The following is an 18,917-nucleotide window of genomic DNA, read 5'->3' as shown; positions in this document are numbered from 1 at the left end:
TGACTATCTTGTATTAATCATAAAAAAATAAAATACCAAGAGCTGAGAGTTGTTTATGAGAAATCTAAAATTTTTACAGTTATAATTTGGAGACAGTTGTTTTAAAATGGAACTAATAAGGCTCGTCCAGATTCTTCTAAACCAATAATGACATTAAATTTCAGTGTGTTAATTTTTACTAGACTGTATTTTAAATTGCAGTCCTTGAACAACTTCTCCTAAGTTTTAAAAAATCTTGATGTGAAGAGTAGTTACATATATTCTTAAGTAGAAACCTAAAATTAATTTCATATTCTGTTATTACTATCCCCACCTCTATCCCAGACCAGCCTAGTTTTTACTAACCTGTTTCTAATATTAACCTATGATTACTACATGGAAAAGGATTTTCCTTTAGTAATGATTAACTATGAAATTGCTTTCAAATTCAAACTAAATGAGAATAAGAATAATGCTCAACATAGGAAGACCATGAAAATTAATGCTGAAGACATACCAGGAAAAAAATCATTAGTTAATTTAAAACAATCTTCATATAGAAAAGTAGCCTTAAAGACACAACATACTACATGTATTGCTCACCTTTAAGGCGCCGTAACACAATCCATATAGTAAGGCTACTGCCACAATGCTACAGATGAAACTGTAAAGTGCTGCAAGCAGGCTTGTAGTGGCTAGACAGGAAAGGGAAAATGAAATCAACATTCATAAACATTTATGGAGAAAACATACTTTAAAAGGTCACTGAAAAGTATTTAAAATGGTATGCTATTAACTATAATTAAATATCTACTTGTTTGATTTATAAAAATTCAGCTTCTTCATCCTATCCTTTCAAAAAATTTTGAGGACTTTCCTGGTGGCACAGTGGTTAAGATTCCACCTGCCAATGCAGCAGACATGGGTTCGAGCCTTGGTTCGGGAAGACCCCACATGCCACAGAGCAACTAAGCCCATGTGCCACAACTACTGAGCCTGCGCTCTAGAGCCCGCGAGCCACAACTACTGAGCCCATGTGCCACAACTACTGAAGCCCATGTGCCTAGAGCCCATGCTCCACAACAAGAGAAGCCACCGCAATGAGAAGCACGCGCACCACAACGAAAAGTAGCTCCCGCTCGCCACAACTAGAGAAAGCCCGCGCGCAGCAACAAAGACCCAGCGCAGCTAAAAATAAAATAAAGTTATATAAAAAAATCGAAACGACAAAGGTTTACTATCAACAATTTCTGATACAAGGTAAAATATATTCCCCTTGGAAGTAATAAACATTTATCTACAGCAGAAAAAAACTGTACCTATATTATGCTTCAAGAATATATCTTATTATTTATAAAAGTATGGGAAAAAAAGGAAAAAAAAAAAAAAGTATGGGAAAATTAAGCTTGCAGAGCCTGAAAAGAAGCTAGAAATGTATTATGTAGACTGTCTATGTAAGCAGAACTTGTGTTACCCACAGAAATAAATGTATATTCCCATGTGCTAATCAATTCTCACAAAAGAGTAATGATCTAACTGCTAACAATAACAAAAAATAGATCTAATGGGATTACTAATAATAAGGAATAGAGGATGGCTAAGATAACAGACTTTAATAGTAATTTTATATGGCGACCAAAAAAGAACTCTACAAGAAAAATTTTTCTTTAGGAGATATTAAAAACCTAACACCTTGCACAAGTTTGTAAATTATGACGAAGCCCACTATTATAAATTACCTACACTAAACTTTCTGCATAGTATTTAGATTAATATAGCACCTATAATAGTCCCCTAAATACTGAAATTGTTTTCTACCCATTAAGCTATGCTGAAGCCCAGCCCAGTCTTAATTCACACTCCTTCAAATTTTCAAAACAATAAAAATGCTCTAGATACATAGTGACATAGAAGCAGCTTAGCTTCTATTTAAAATTTAAACCATAATATCAACATTTTATCAGTAGAGATAATTTCAATGCATATACTTGGAAGATGTGGACTGCAAATGTGAAGTATAAATAGAAATAAACTATAAAGTTCAGTCATTTCTTTCCCTTTCATACTTTTTTCTATAGTTGTACACTCATCTTTCAATAAGATGTTAGATGGTTAAACTTTATAAATAAGGGTATATTTTAACCATGGTGGCTGCCCAAAGTGTTATTTTCAAGTTCTGCAAAACATTATTCCAGGGTAATTTTGGTATTAGTCTTACTTATTTTGAAAATAAAATGTATATGTAACAGGGAATACATTTCTAAGTATATCAATTCATATCTACATATCCTACTCTAAAAACAGAGATATTTCTAAAAATCTTATTCAGTAAAATGCTTTTACTAAAAGCATTCTGGTTTTGGTGTTCCCATGCTAAAGATAAAATAAAGCTCTGAAACCAGATATATAGAATATCAAATGCATACACTAGTTCAAAATCTAAATATAATGCCATGTATCAGAGCTCAATCTATTTGATCTTTTATAAATATTTCGTTAGGTCTATTCAGGTTCCATGTAAACTCACTATAACTTTTACTTTAAGATGACAGTATTTTAACACTTACAAATCAACTCCATTATCCTTGGATCTTTCCCTAAAGTAGCAGCCTTGACTATTATTTCCTATCTACAAATTAATTCCTGTTCAGTCTTTAATTATTAAATAAGTGCCTTTTTCTTTCTAATTACAATTCTAAAATAAAAACTGGAAAAGTAATTTAATGTTCAGTTTATTACTTAGTGATCTGTAAAAGTAATACTGTAAACTGTAATTTTTATAAAGAAGTACTCACCATTACCACCAAAGATATGGATATCCAATTGTTCACAAAGGTACATTACAAATGTATTCACCTGAGGCAGGAGACCAATGAAAAACACTATTGGGAAACAGAGTGTAAACACTATAGAAGGAAAGAAAAGCAAGTTAAGAACAGTGTATCACATCCATCCTTTTGTTCATCTAAGATCATAAAATAAATGATAAAAAGAAACCCAAAATTAATATAAATTACTAAGCTAGTTTCTTAAAGTTGCTTAAAACTACAAACCAAATTTCTTAAAATATACCATTTTAAATTATTTCTCTCTAGATAACTGCCTGAATATTAAATAATCTTTCCAACTATAAACAACAGCTTTTAAAATTAATTCAACTGCTTTCACATAATAGGAACCTGAGATCCAAAGGAAATCTTTCATTCCATCTGCTTCAACAACAGAAGAATTACCACAATATTTGTTCATCATTAGCTTTTTTCATTCCTAACAGCCCTATAGTTTTGTTCCTCACTGAGAGGATGGCAATAAACAGCAAAATAAACCCAGTAAAACTATTTTTATCTATATAATTGATCTATTTATCAGTGAATGGTTTGTATACAAATAAATTAACATTAAGATCTAAGATACTTTAAAGATGACTCACCTATAACTAAATCCCTGGCTGATACAAGCACCAGCGGATTGGTGAAAGTTATTCCGTATAATTTGAACTTGGTTGTAGTAAGGTTTCTACTACCATAATCCAAGAGCCAAATAAGACCACAACACAAACAGAAATAAACTGGTCTACTGTAGGCAATGATACGATTATGACCCTGAAAATGATATTAAAAAAGAAATCAGTTTATTTAATTTGAAGTGTCACAACTAGCTACTGAGATCTTTGATGGCTTATATTCTAAGGATTCAAAATGCTTCCATATGGAGGTCAGGTTTCTGACTGTGGCAGAAGGGAATTACAAATAAGGATAGGAGGAAGAACAGAATAAACCCCATGATAATTGATTGAAATTAAGTATCAGTATGAACTCAGTATTTTTAATATGCATATAAATAGATAGGTATAAGAATAAATGTGCGTATATACATGTATGTGTGTATGTTAAATGTATACATGCATTTTTCTAGCTTTATCCACTGAGAGGACCTAGAAGCAATGACATTCTAGTAATAAAGATTACTAACATCCAGCTCTTAGTTTATAAATAACATTATCCACTAAAAAGAACTAAGGATTCACAGAGAAAAGGCTGGTTTCAGGCTAGGGTCAGGAAAGTATAAGATGAGCTTGGAACAAATAATTGTGCCCAAAAGGAAGAAAGTACTTTTAAAATGATGAAGGTATGTCAAAAGGACACAGAAGGCAGCTTGATGGGCTCCCAATGGCCAAATCAGGAACAATTTGAGCATCAAAATAATGATAGTAACATTACTGTCCATTTCATAAAATAAGAATCCATGAATCCACACCAATACAAACAAAAAGGGAAAGTTCTTACAGTAAAAAGTCAACTTATAAATGTAGAAGGTCTGATGGAGCTAAAAAAAATCACTATTTGGCAACCATCAAATGATAACTGATTCAGGCAAGAAACATCAATGGATACTAAAAACAACTGGGCGGAGGTTTGCAGGGCAACAGGACATATATACAGTCTCAAAGTATCTCCTATGATATACTTATTAACTACAAGAGAAAAATGGTAACATTTCAGTAGAGTATTGATTCTCAAGGGAGTGGGAGGGGATTCTGCCCCCCAGGGAACATATGGCAATGTGTGAAGACATTGTGGTTGTCACAGTTGGGGTGAGGGTGCTATTGGCATCTAATGGGTAGAAGTCAGAGATAATGCTAAACAGCCTACAATGCACAGGACAGATCCTCCCCACCCCCAACTTTCAACAAAGAATTATCCAGCCCAAAATGTTAACATTGCAGTGTTTCAAAAACACTGCATACACTACCCTTAGCCAAAAAATCAAAGTTAACATCACCAGTAAAAGCATAAATTGACATTATGTGCGTCTGGATATGATGAGTTACGAAGAACACAGCATTTTTGTAATATTCCTACCAAAAAAGCACAGCCTGTATCTAATAAAGAAGAAATATCAGACAAAGTCAAACTGAAGATCGTCTGTCTACAAAATGACTGGCCTGTACCCATTAAAAATGTCAATATTGTGTGAGACAAATACTGAGGAACTGCTCCAGATTAAAGGAGGCTAAAAAGAACAAATGCACTTTCAGGGACTTTCTATTGCCAGTGAGAAAATAATAACATAAATCTTAGTTCAGTCTGACATATGACCAAAAAAAGGCTTTGAGGAATGTTAAGGAAACACAAGTTACAGGTGTATTAGAGTGACTTACATGTCTGGGGGAAGAAGAATCTGGTTGAACACTCTAAAAAAGAAACAGACAGATTATACTACTGAAGACCTGGTAATTTTACATTAACTTCCAAAATGCCTGAAATAATTTCAAGTAAATATCCCATAGCTAAGAAATGACTTACATTAATTCTGTTGAAACATCAACAGAAGACAAAACATCAGCTCCAGATACTGAGGTCACTGATATTAAAACATCTCAAATCTTTCCTAACTCTTATACTGACTACGATTAATTAATGATCTGCATCTAGCTTAATGTTTCTGAAGTGGCATATAGCAGACAGATCCATCCTACTACTTGGCTCATTACAACGCCCAAGTACAGTTAAGGTAGAATGCTTTCTCACGGCAACATCACTCCATTCAGGAAATGCACAAAATATGGGTTAGCTTAAAGAAGGATTCCAGTTCTGCCCACAAATTCCAAACTTACTACACAATTCAATGGTAGTGGTGTTAAATATATTCTCTGCATTTTCACATCAAACTCATCAAATTAGTTAAGCTGTATCCTTCTAAAAGACTTTAACAACTTTCCATAAAAATGTTCAAAATGTATACTGCAGCTACCTCCCAAATCATGACTTTTCTCCAAAGTTGCTGTTCATTTTCAATAGCATAGCAAACAGTTTCACTAGGATGGTCTATCGCCATCCTACAGTTCTACATTGGACTAAACTCACTGAGTTTGGCATGTGGCCCTTGGCTGGATATGAGACCAGACAATCTTTAAACTCTTTAAATTCGAACATCTATCTTCCTAAAGCTCTGTTCCCGCCTTTCTTATTTCTGTTTATGATATTACTATTCTTCTAGTCAACTAGATTTTAAAAATCTGAAATAGTTTTAAAAATCTCAGTCATCCTTTGCCTTTTCCATATCTAACCATATTAAGCAGTGGACAAAATTAACAGGATAAGGGACATTGGATCCAGGGAATGAGTTCAAATGGCTTAGGGCAATAAAGGGATGGATCAAGGGGAACTGAAATGAAAAGCAAGAAGACCAGAAATTGTAACACATAATCACCAAATTCAATCAGAGGGACGTAGTCACTGTCATTAGAGGTAAAGAAGAAGGAGCAGAGGCTCTAAGATCTGGGTTAGTATACAACTATCAAAAGCAAAGGAACTGGAGCAGAGTCAAGATGGCGTACTAGGAGGAAGCGGAATTCCCATCTCCTCACAACTGGCACCTACCAGGCACCCATGGGGAAGGGCACCTAAGGGGACGGAAGGAACCCCAAGTGACCGGGTAGGACGTGGCACGTGGCGGGAGTGAAGGGGGAGAAGAAGCAGAGGTAGGGCGGGGCTGGCACCCCTGAGGGGTGGCTGGGGGAGGGGAAGGGATCCCAGGCCCAAAGGGGGAAACTGGGGAACCACTGGGAGGGCAGAGGATCAAAAGGGAGCGTGGCCAGCTTTCCCCTGCCCACTTAGACCCCTAGAAACCCGTTGAGATGCCGGGCCTGATCCTCTGCCCACCTAGGCCCCCTCCAGCCATGCGGGTCCTGAGGGAGTGGGAGGGAGGGAAGGGGGAGCAGAAGTAAAGGCCAGACCTCTGGGAATGGCACCCCTGAGGGGTGGCTGGGGGAGGGAAGGAGTTCCTACACCCAGCGGGACACACCCACAGTTAGGGGTCCAGCAGCAACGGGGGAGACCCTGGGAGAGAGAGTGGGGGAGGTGCACGAAGGAACAGAAGGGAACGGGGCCAGTGCTTTCCCTGTCCACTTAGGCACTGGGAAGCCTGTTGGGCTCCAGGACCTAATGCTCTGCCCTCAGAGCCTCCCTCCTGCCATTCAGAGCCCAAGCCCCACCCCTACACTCGGAGACCCCTCCATCGAGCTGGGCCTAAACCCCACCCACACACCCTCACTCAGGGTCCTACCTCCAAACTCCGGAACTCCACTCTCCAGAAGCTGTCCTTTCCACGTGCTGCCTCTCCCCTTCTGCCAGGTGCTAAGCAGCGGCCCCGCCCCACACCTGAACGCCACCCTGCCTAGGCCCCGCCCCACACTCAAACATCAACCCCCCCAACCTACTATGTCCCACCCCACCCTAAACCCAACCCCTGCCTAAGTTCCACCCCCCAACTAAACTCCACCCCCACAGACAAGGCTTTTTTTTTTTTCTTTTCTTTTTTCCTCTTTTAGATTAGGGATCTGTTTTACCTTGTTGATTCATTGTTGTTGATTTTTTAATTTTTCCTAATAAATCTTTTATTTTCCTAATTTTATTTTATTCTTTATCCTTTGTTAGTGATCTCTCCTTTTCGCTTGTGCCCTCCACCCTTTTTTTTCTGCTGTGATTTTATTTTACCCTGTTGCAGTTGTTTCAATTATACTTTTATTTTTCCTAATATATTTTTTAACTTTCTAATTTTATTTTGTTTTTTATTCTTTGATATTGTACTGCTCCTTTTTTTTTTTCTTTCTTTCTTCCTGTTTTTTATCTCTTTTTTTAACCACACCACGAATTTTGTGGGATCTTGGCTCCCAGGCTAGACGTTGGGCCCAAGCTCTTGTGGTGGGAGCTCTGAGTCCAAACCACACTAACAGAGAACCTCAGACCCTAGGGAATATCAATCGGAGTGAGGTCTCCCGGAGGTCTTCATCTCAGCACCAAGACGCAGCTCTAGCCAACTGCCTGCAAACTCCAGTGCTGGATGTCTCAGGCCAAACAACCAGTAAGAAAGGAATACAGCACCACCCAACAACAACAAAAAAAAGCAAAAAAATATGTTACAGATGAAGGAGCAATGTAAAAACCTACAAGGCCAAATAAATGAAGATGAAATAGGTAATGTATGTGAAAAAGAATTCAGCGTAATGATAGTAAAGATGATCCAAAATCTCGGAAACAGAATGGAGAAAATACAAGAAATATTTAACAAGGATTAGAAGAACTAAAGAGCAAATAAACAGTGATGAACAACACAATTACTGAAATTAAAAATACTATAGAAGGAACCAATGACAGAATAACTGAGGCAGAAAAAAGCATAAGTGAGCTGGAAGATAAAATGGTGGAAATAACTGCCAGGGAGCAGAATAAAGAAAAAAGAAGGAAAAGAATTGAGGACAGTCTCAGAGACCGCTGGGGAAACATTAAACGCACCAATATTCGAATTATAGGGGTCCCAGAAGAAGAGGAGAAAAAGAAAGCGTCTGAGAAAATATGTGAAGAGATTATAGTTGAAAATTTCCATAACATGGGAAAGGAAATAGTCAATCAAGTCCAGGAAACAAGGAGAGTACCATACAGGATAAACCCAAAGAGAAACACGCTGAGACACATATTAATCAAAATACCAAAAATTAAATACAAAGAAATAATATTAAAGCAGCAAGGGAAAAACAACAAAAAACATACAAGGGAATCCCCATAAGGTCAACAGCTGATTTTTCAGCAGAAACTCTGCAAGCCAGAAGGAAGTGGCAAGACATATTTAAAGTGATGAGAGGGAAAAACCTACAACCAAGATTACTCTACCCAAGAAGGATCTCATTCAGACTCGTTTGAGAAATTAAATCCTTTACAGGTAAGCAAAAATTAAGAGAATTCAGCACCACCAAACCAGCTTTACAACAAATGCTAAAGGAACTTCTCTAGGCAGGAAAACAACAGAAGGAAAAGACCTACAAAAACAAACCCAAAACAATTAAGAAAATGATAATAGGAACATGCATATCGGTAATTACCTTAAATATAAATGAATTAAATGCTCCAAACAAAGACATAGCCTGGCTGAATGGATACAAAAACAAGACCCGTATATATGCTGTCTACAAGAGACTCACTTCAGACCTAGGGACACATACAGACTGAAAGTGAGGGGATGCAAAAAGATATTCCATGCAAATGGAAATCAAAACAAAGCTGGAGCAGCAATCCCATTTCAGACAAAACAGACTTTAAAATAAGGACTATTACAAGAGACAAAGAAGGACACTACATAATGATCAAGGGATCAATCAAAGGAGAAGATATAACAAGTGTAAATATTTAGGCACCCAACATAGGAGCACTGCAATACATAAGGCAAATGCTAACAGCTATAAAAGGAAAAATTGACAGTAACACAATAATTGGAGGAGACTTTAACACCCCACTTTCACCAATGGCCAGATCATCCAAAATGAAAATAAATAACGAAACACAGGCTTTAAATGACACATTAAACAAGATGGACTTAACTGATATTTATAGGACATTCCATCCAAAAAAACAACAGAATACACTTTCTTCTCAAGTGCTCATGGAACATTCTCCAGGATAGACCATATCTTGGATCACAAATCAAGCCTTGGTAAATTTTAAAAAATTGAAATTATATCAAGTATCTTTTCCAACCACAATGTTATGAGACTAGATATCAATTACAGGGAAAAAACTGTAAAAAACACAAACAGGTGGAGGCTAAACAATACAGCACTAAATAACCAAGAGATCACTGAAGAAATCAAAGAGGAAATCAAAAAATACCTAGGAACAAGTGACAATGAAAACATGATGACCCAAAACCTATGGAATGCAGCAAAAGCAGTTCTAAGAGAAAAGTTTATAGCAATACAATCCTACCTCAAGAAACAAGAAACACCTCAAACAACCTAACCTTACACCTGAAGCAATTACAGAAAGAACAAAAACACTCCAAATTTAGCAGAAGGAAAGAAATCATAAAGATCAGATGAGAAGTAAATGGAAAAGAAATGAAGGAAACAATAGCAAAGATCAATAAAACTAAAAGCTGGTTTGTTGAAAAGATAAACAAAATTGGTAAACCATTAGCCAGACTCAACAAGAAAAAAAGGCAGAAGACTCAAATCAATAGAATTTGAAATGAAATAGGAGAAGTAACAACTGACACCACAGAAATACAAAGGATCATGAGAGATTACTACAAACAATTCTATGCCAATAAAATGGACAACCTGGAAGAAATGGACAAATTCTTAGAAAAGCACAACATTCTGAGACTGAACCATGAAGAAACAGAAAATATGAACAGACCAATCATAAGCCCTGAAATTGTAACTGTGATTAAAAATCTTCCAACAAACAAAAGCCCAGGACCAGATGGCTTCACAGGCGAATTCTATCAAACATTTAGAGAAGAGCTAACACCTATCCTTCTCAAATTCTTCCAAAATATAGCAGAGGGAGGAACACTCCCAAACTCATTTTATGAGGCCAGCATGACCCTGATACCAAAACCAGACAAAGATGCCACAAAAAAAGAAAACTACAGGCTAATATCTCTGATGAACACAGATACAAAGATCCTCAGCAAAATACTAGCAAACAGAATCCAACAGCACATTAAAAGGACCATACACCATAATCAAGTGGGGTTTTTGCAGGAATGCAAGGATTCTTCAGTATATGCGTATCAATGTGATACACCATATTAACAAATTGAAGGATAAAAACCATATGATCATCTCAATAGATGCAGAAAAAGCTACTGACAAAATTCAACACCCATTTATGATAAAAACTCTCCAGAAAGTAGGCCTTGAGGGAACCTATCTCAATATAATAAAAGGCCATATATGACAAAACCACAGCCGACAACGTTCTCAATGGTGAAAAACTGAAACCATCTCCTCTAAGATCAGGAACAAGACAAGGTTGCCCATTCTCACCACTATTATTCAACATAGTTTTGGAAGTCTTAGCCACAGAAATCAGAGAATAAAAACAAATAAAAGGAATCCAAATTGGAAAAGAAGAAGTAAAACTGTCACTGTTTGCAGATGACATACTACACAAAGAAAATCCTAAAGATGCTACCAGAAAACTCCTAGAGCTAATCAATGAATTTGGTAGAGTAGCAGGATACAAAAGTAATGCACAGAAATCTCTTGCATTCCTATACACTAATGATGAAAAATCTGAAAGAGAAATTAAGGAAACACTCCCATTTACCACTGCAATGAAAAGAATAAAATACCTAGGAAAAAACCTACCTAAGGAGGTAAAAGACCTGTACTCAGAAAACTATAAGGCACTGATGAAAGAAAGGAAAGACAATTCAAACAGATGGAGAGATATACTATGTTCTTGGATTGGAAGAATCAACATTGTGAAAATGACTATACTTCCCAAAGAAGTCTACAGATTCAATGCAATCCCTATCAAACTACCAATGGCATTTTTCACAGAACTAGAACAAAAAAATTCACAATTTTTATGGAAACACAAAAGACTCTGAATAGCCAAAATAATCTTGAGAAAGAAAAATGGAGCTGGAGGAATCAGGCTCCCCGACTTCAGACTATACTACAAAGCTACAGTAATCAAGACAGTATGGTACTGGCACAAAAACAGAAATATAGATCAATGGAACAGGAAAGAAAGCCTGGAGATAAACCCACGTACATATGGTCACCTTATCTTTGATAAAGGAGGCAAGAGTATACAATGGAGAAAAGACAGCCTCGTCAGTAAGTGGTGCTGAGAAAACTGGACAGCTACATGTAAAAGAATGAAATTAGAACACTCCCTAACACCATACACAAAAATAAACTCAAAATGGATTAAAGACCTAAATGTAAGGCCAGACACCATAAAACTCTTAGAGGAAAACATAGGCAGAACACTCTATGACATAAATCACAGCAAGATCCTTTTTGACCCACCTCCTAGAGAAATGGAAATAAAAACAAAAATAAACAAATGGGACCTAATGAAACTTCAAAGCTTTTGCACAGCAAAGGGAACCATAAACAAGATGAAAAGACAACCTTCAGAATGCGAGAAAATATTTGCAAACAATGCAAATGCAAAGGATTAATCTCCAAAATATACAAGCAGCTCATGCAGCTCAATATCAAAAAAACAAACAATCCAATCGAAAAATGGGCAGAAGACCTAAATAGACATTTCTCCAAAGAAGATATACAGATTGCCAACAAACACATGAAAAGATGCTCAACATCACTAATCATTAGAGAAATGCAAATCAAAACTATAATGAGGTTATCACCTCACACCAGTCAGAACGGCCAACATCAAAAAATCTACGAACAATAAATGCTGGAGAGGGTGTGGAGAAAAGGAAACCCTCCTGCACTGTTGGTGGGAATGTAAATTGATATAGCCACTATGGAGAACAGTATGGAAGTTCCTTAAAAACCTAAACATAGAACTACCATATGACCCAGCAATACCACTACTAGGCCTATACCCTGAGAAAACCATAATTCAAAAAGAGTCATGTACCACAATGTTCATTGCAGCACTATTTACAATAGCCAGGACATGGAAGCAACCTAAGTGTCCATCAACAGATGAATGGATAAAGAAGATGTGGCACATATATACAATGGAATATTACTCAGCCATAAAAAGAAACAAAATTGAGTTATTTGTAGTGAGGTGGATGGACCTAGAGTCTGTCATACAGAGTGAAGTAAGTCAGAAAGAGAAAAACAAACATCATATGCTAACACATATACATGGAATGTTAAAAAAAAAAAAAGGTTCTGAGGAACCTAGGGACAGGACAGGAATAAAGACGCAGATGTAGAATAGATATCTAGTGGGAAGCAGCTGCATGGCACAGGGAGATCAGCTTGGTGCTTTGCGACCACCTAGAGGGGTGGCATAAGGAGGATGGGAGGGAGACGCACGAGGGAGGGTATGTACGTATGCGTATAGCTGAGTCACTTTGTTATACAGTAGAAACTAACACAACACTGTAAAGGAATTATACTCCAAAAAAGGTGTTAAAAGAAAGAAAAAGCAAAGGAACTGGGAAAGGAAAATATCAGAAGATGATGATGTGCCATTTTCAGAATGTGCCCAGCTGCCTGTTAGATATATTAGGACTACAGCTTTCAAGAAAGGTGAAGACTGTGACATAAATCTGGACATAATTCATATACAGGGGCAACAAAGTAATAAAAGAGGATGACTTCACTGGCAAGGAATTACAAACTGAAAAGAGGGCCAAATAAAACCCTAGAGAGTTCTTGTAAATTAAGAGGTAGTCAAAAGAACAAAGAGGCATCAACAAAGGAAAATAAAGTTACTTGCAAAGTAGCATAATCATGAGGGTAGTATAAAGTAACAGATCGGCAATGAGGAAAACATAAAAATGGAAGGAAGTATTCACAGGTATTTAAATGATGCAGCACTCACAGAGAATGAAGACTAAGAACATAGATTTGGCAATTAGAGATTATTAGCCCACAAAGACTGTAATTTCAATAATGTAACGAGGAAAAGAGTATGGATGGATCTTGAAGAAATGGAGCAGTTGACAAAGGTGGTTTGTTCCAGATGTCTATAAATGGAGAGAGAAAAGAGAAAGGATAGCTGATGGTATAAACAGAACTAATCAAATAGTTTTCAGGATGGGAAAGGGTTCTGCATGTTAGTATGTATCAGGCAAATAACCAGTACTGGCTAAGAAAGGAAAGAAAACAGTCCATGTTTCCAGTGCACACTGATGTGGCATGGAAAAGTGAAAAATTTGGTATTTGATTCTCCCATTTATGGAAAGCTTAAAATTGATAACATTTAGTATTTTAGAACCACTATTTAAACAAAAGCAAAGGGACACTGATCTTCTGCTCTCCGTGTCCACAAAGAATGTATATGCTAGTTTTGACATTATTCTATCTACCAATGATGGATCTTAATAAATTTCACCTACATAATAGAAGACTTAAAATATGAGAGTAGGACAGTTTTATTTTCTTTTAATTTATCAAATGAATTTCAAGAACTCGAATTCTTGGGAATTCCCTAGCAGTCCAGTGGTTAGGACCTGACACTTTCATTGCCAGGGTCTGGGTTCCCTGGTTGGGGAACTAAGATCCAGCAAGCCATGTGGCATGGCCAAAAAAAAGAAAAAGAGAGAGAGAAAAAAAGAACTCGAATTCTTATTTTTTTATTTTAACACAAAAAAAGTTTTTAGGAAGCTTCATTCATATGTCATTATTTTTTAAAGTTTACATGTCCCTTTTGTTCCTTTCCCAATCTTAACGTAAACGTCCAAGGAAAATAAATCTAAAATTTATATTCCTACTATAATTCAATGAGTGATACAAAACCTTCTGCTTTTTAACATAACTATGATGCTAAAGTCTGAAGAGAAGGGAGATGCTGGTACCTTAAGTAGTGAATATTGACAGCTGGCTATGACCAGGCAGAACTGGAAGACCCAGATATCTCTGAAGAAGCCTTGTATGAGAAGAATAGATCCCAAAAAAGCCACAAGAATAGCCAGGATGACAGCTAACACATTTTCCAGGATCTCACGATTTCTGTAGACAGAAAAATTTATGAGTAAGTATATCATCATTACAAGAAATTAATCAGAGTGCAAAAAGGGAAGACATCAATATGAAGTTCATACTATGCTTGTTAAGATTTATTTTTAGTACTGGGTTTGAACAAGCTTTTGGATCATACTGAAAAAGTATGTTCAGTTTAGATAGAAAACTGGCACACATTCTTATGTGCAAATAAAGCATGCTACCGTGGATTGTGAATTTCTTATTACAATACATAATACAGTTTCAATTTCTATGTTACAACTTTACTCTTCTTATCATCTGCTTCTCTGTCAAGTTTGTTGCCAAATAACTGAACAACCTGAATGGCAAATAAAGGAAATATACAAAGAAACAAGTTCGAAAAACAAAATCTCAAAAGAGTTTCTAGAAAATTAAATTGGAAACATTTATATGACAAAGTTTGTAACCAAATTTTGATACCAAGTGGTTTCATTTCCCATGTCTAAATCACCTGAAATAATCAGAAATCTTACTAAAATTACTTAAACACAGGCTCTTACATATGTTGAGAATGAAGGCGGTGATAGACCATCAATGCTGCCTCTATCAAAGTTACTCAGACAATTCTATATTTTACTAAACTGACACTGTAAAAGAAGCAGTATGATGTTCAACATACTACATACAACAATGAAGATAATTTTTTTTTAATTTATTTTATTTTTGGCTGCACTGCACAGCATACGGGATCTTAGTTCTCCGACCAGAGATCAAACCTGCACCCCCTGCATTGGAAGAGTGGAGTCTTAACCACTGAACTGCCAAGGAAGTCCCTGAAGATGACTTTTATAAATCATGCCAAAAAATAAGAATCTATCTTACTTCTTGGGGATATTTGATTCACAAAATGTTAAGTATGTGCTAAAACTCTTGATTTTAAAGAATATTTACTGACACAAGAACATGCTCAGTACATGTGCTATACAAAGAAAGGAGGACACAAAACTGTATACGAAGATACAAGTTCTATTACTTAAGAAACATACATATACAGGTTTAAAAAGACAATATATCAATTGGTACTACTAATAATGGTTCTCTCTGGGTGGAAGGATTTGGGCTGGCCTCTGTCTTAAAATCTTTCTACATATTTAATAAAGAATTGTTTTCATAAACATAAGAAGATTTTTATTTCTTTATATTACATCAATGCCCAATTTATAATCAATTGACCTAAAAAATAAAATTCACAAACATCTCTGTACTATTTCACTTGATAGTTCTCCCAGATTAAAACAAGTTCAATAGTAATTTCAAATCAATAAATGTAACACTGGTATTTTCATTTGTTCTTAAATGGCAGTTGTGGAATTCCAGATTTGCCGAATCCAATGATCCCTGTCAGCCCTGTTAACACTATATTCTGTCCATGTCGCTTGTCACTGAACACATGCTCTCCCTTCGGCTTTTGTTAGTTTTTAATTTTGATGAATCCAATTTATCAATTTGTTTTTTCATTGATCTGTTTTTGATGTCACATCTGTGCAATTTTGCCTAATCCAGGGTCACAAATCTTTTCTCCTACGTTTTGCTTTTTTCTGAAGTTTATATTTTAGATTTCACATTTAGGCCTATGATCCACTCTGAGTTAATTTTTGTAATATGATGCAAGGTAATAAAACAAATTCTTTCTTTTTCTTTTCTTCTTTTTTTTTTGGCATATGGAAATCCAATGTTTCTAGCACCACTTGTTGAAAAGCTTATCCTTTCTCCACTTCACTGATTCGGGATATTATTTTGGCACTATCTAGGCCTGGAATTTTCTTTATGGGAAGGTGTTTAACTACAATGCCCATTTATTTAATAGATATAGGAACATTAAGATATTGTATTTCTTTCAGAACTTTGATAATTTTTATCTCTCAAGAAATTTGTCCACTGTCAAATTTATTTACATACAGCTGCTCAAAATATTTTATTATCCATTTATTACCTGTAGAATCTGTAGTGATATCCTAGCTCACATTCCTGATATTGGTAATCTGTAACTTTTTTTTTTTGTCCTGATCAACCTGGCTAAAGTATATTACTTTAATTGAGCTTTTTGGTTCCCTTGATTTTTCTCTACTGTCTTCTGTGTCCTCACTGATTTCTGCTTTGCTCTTTATGATTTTCTTTCTTCTGCTTTCTTAGGCTTAATGTGATCTTCTTTTTCTAGTTTCCTAAGGGGGAAGGTGAAGTCATTGAATTGACTTTTCTTCTTATTCAGTGCTATAAATTCTTCTAAGTACTGTTAGTGGCATCACAAAAATTCTGATTGTGTTTCACTTTTATTTAGTTCAAAATATTTTCTAATCTCCCTCTTGATTTGTCCTTTGATCTATGAGTTATTTAGATGCATTTAGCTTTCAAATATTTAGGGATTTTCCAAGGTTCTTTTGTTACTGATTTATAATTAACTCCGTGGTCAAGGAACACACTATATAGGACTCAAATCCTTCTAAATTTGATCCTTATATTATGGTCCAGAATATGGTCTATCTTGGTAAATGTTCTGTGTGCACATAAAAGAATGTGTATTCTGTGGTTATGAGTGGAGTGTTCCATAAATATCAATCAACTTAGGTTGGCTGACAATTATATCTTTGTTGATTTTCTACATACTTGTTCTATCAATTATTGAGAGAGGTGTGTTGGATTCAACTATAATTGTGAATTTATCCATTTCTCCTATTTCTATCAGCTTCTCCTTCAAAGCACTGTTTGAGATGTAGAAACATTTAGGATGGTTAAATCCTATGCATTAATTGACCATTTATCATTATAAAATGACCTCCTTTTACCTTGGTAATATTCTTTGCTTTGAAATCTACTTTGTCTGACATTAATTCAGCCACTCTAGCTTTACTGTGATTAGTGTTGGCATGGTATATCTTTTCTGTTTTTATATTTAAAGTGCATTTCTTGTAGGCAGCAAAGAATTGAGTCTTGCTTTTTTTCTCCAATTTGACAATTTCTGACTTTTCCAACTATCATACTGTCATTTATCTTCTGTCAATCTGTTTTTGATCTCTTTCCTTTTCTGCCTTATTTTAGATTAAGAGAGTAATTTTTATGAATCTCTTTTATCTCCTTTATTTTTTTAACTTACTAGTTATAACTTTCTTTTGTTACTTTAGTAGTTGCTTTAGTATACATTTTATGACAGTCTACTTCAAGTGACATAGTATAAGTATACATACAGTATAAGCAACTTATATTTAATTCATATACAGTATAAGAAACTTATAGTAGTATACTCTTATATGCCCCTTCCTGTCCTTTATGCTATTATTGTCATGAATTTTACTTTTACTTATCTTATAAATCACACAATACATCATCATTATTATTATCATTATTATTTAAAAATTTTTTTGCTGTATGCCAGCATCTCACTGTTGTGGCCTCTCCCGCTGCGGAGCACAGGCTCCGGACACACAGGCTCAGCGGCCATGGCTCACGGGCCTAGCTGCTCCACGGCATGTGGGATCTTCCTGGACCGGGGCACGAACCCGTGTCCCCTGCATCGGCAGGCAGACTCTCAACCACTGTGCCACCAGGGAAGCCCCATTATTATTTTTGTTTAAACATCCAATTATGTCTCAAAGAGATTTAATTAGTAAGAAAATTTTTAATATATTTATTCATGTAGTTACTTACCATTTACAGTGATCTTTTATTTCTTTGGGTAGGTCCATATTTCCAGTTGGTATTACTATCCTTCTGCTTGAAAGACATCCTGTAATATATTTTGTAGTGTGGGTCTGCTTGAAAAAAATTCTTTCAGTTCTTCCTAGTCCAAAAATGTCTTTATTTCGTCTTGGTTTTTGCAGTTTTGTTGGCTACAGAATTCCAGGTTGAGTCTTTTTCTCCTTTCAATACTTTAAAAATGCTGCTCCATCATCTCCTCATTTGTATTTTTTCCAACAATAAATCTGATGTCTTCCTTATTCTTGTTCCTCTGTACAAACTACATCTTTTTTTTTTCTTGCAGTTTTTAAGATTTTATCACTGGTTTTGAACAATTATGTGCCTTAGTATAGTTTTTTTCATGTTTCTTGTACTTGAGGTTCATGGAGATTCTTCAATGTGTACATTTGTAGTTTTCATCAAATTTAGAAAGTTTCCCACCATTACTTCCTCAAAATTTTTTCTCTCTTCCTGTCTCCCTTGGTTTACTTTCATTTTGTATATTCTTTTCATTGGGGGATGGGAGTAGGAGAATGATTCTTTTTTCTTTGTTTCATTTTCAATAGTTTCTACTACCATGCTGTCAGCTTCACCTACATTTTCTTCTGTAATGTCTAATCTACCATTAATCTCATCCATTGTATTTTTCATCTCAGACGTTTTAGTTTTCATCTCTAAGTGTGACTTGGGTCTTTTTTTTTTCATATCTTCCATATCTCTACTTAATTTTTATTAACATGCGAAGTACACTTATAACTGTCTAATGACTTTGCTA

At 35.7% G+C, this 18,917-nt stretch overlaps 1 protein-coding gene across 4 annotated transcripts in view; it reads right to left on the bottom strand.

Moving 5' to 3' along the window:
- The window catches only part of PCNX1 (pecanex 1), a 173,674-nt gene that overhangs the window by 61,626 nt on the left and 93,131 nt on the right, over nucleotides 1-18,917 (bottom strand). For all 4 annotated transcript variants that reach the window (XM_032622114.1, XM_032622115.1, XM_032622116.1 and 1 more), the window contains 5 exons: nucleotides 14,284-14,437; nucleotides 5,141-5,173; nucleotides 3,410-3,581; nucleotides 2,775-2,885; nucleotides 583-674 (listed from right to left, as the gene is read on the bottom strand). In XM_032622114.1, coding sequence (XP_032478005.1) covers nucleotides 583-674; nucleotides 2,775-2,885; nucleotides 3,410-3,581; nucleotides 5,141-5,173; nucleotides 14,284-14,437 — 562 coding nt within the window. The remainder of the gene's footprint in view (nucleotides 1-582; nucleotides 675-2,774; nucleotides 2,886-3,409; nucleotides 3,582-5,140; nucleotides 5,174-14,283; nucleotides 14,438-18,917) is intronic.

Source organism: Phocoena sinus, chromosome 2 (genome assembly GCF_008692025.1).
Source record: "Phocoena sinus isolate mPhoSin1 chromosome 2, mPhoSin1.pri, whole genome shotgun sequence".
Taxonomy (NCBI): domain Eukaryota; kingdom Metazoa; phylum Chordata; class Mammalia; order Artiodactyla; family Phocoenidae; genus Phocoena; species Phocoena sinus.
Note: the sequence above shows the minus strand (reverse complement) of the source record. Positions and strands in the feature narration are given on the sequence as shown.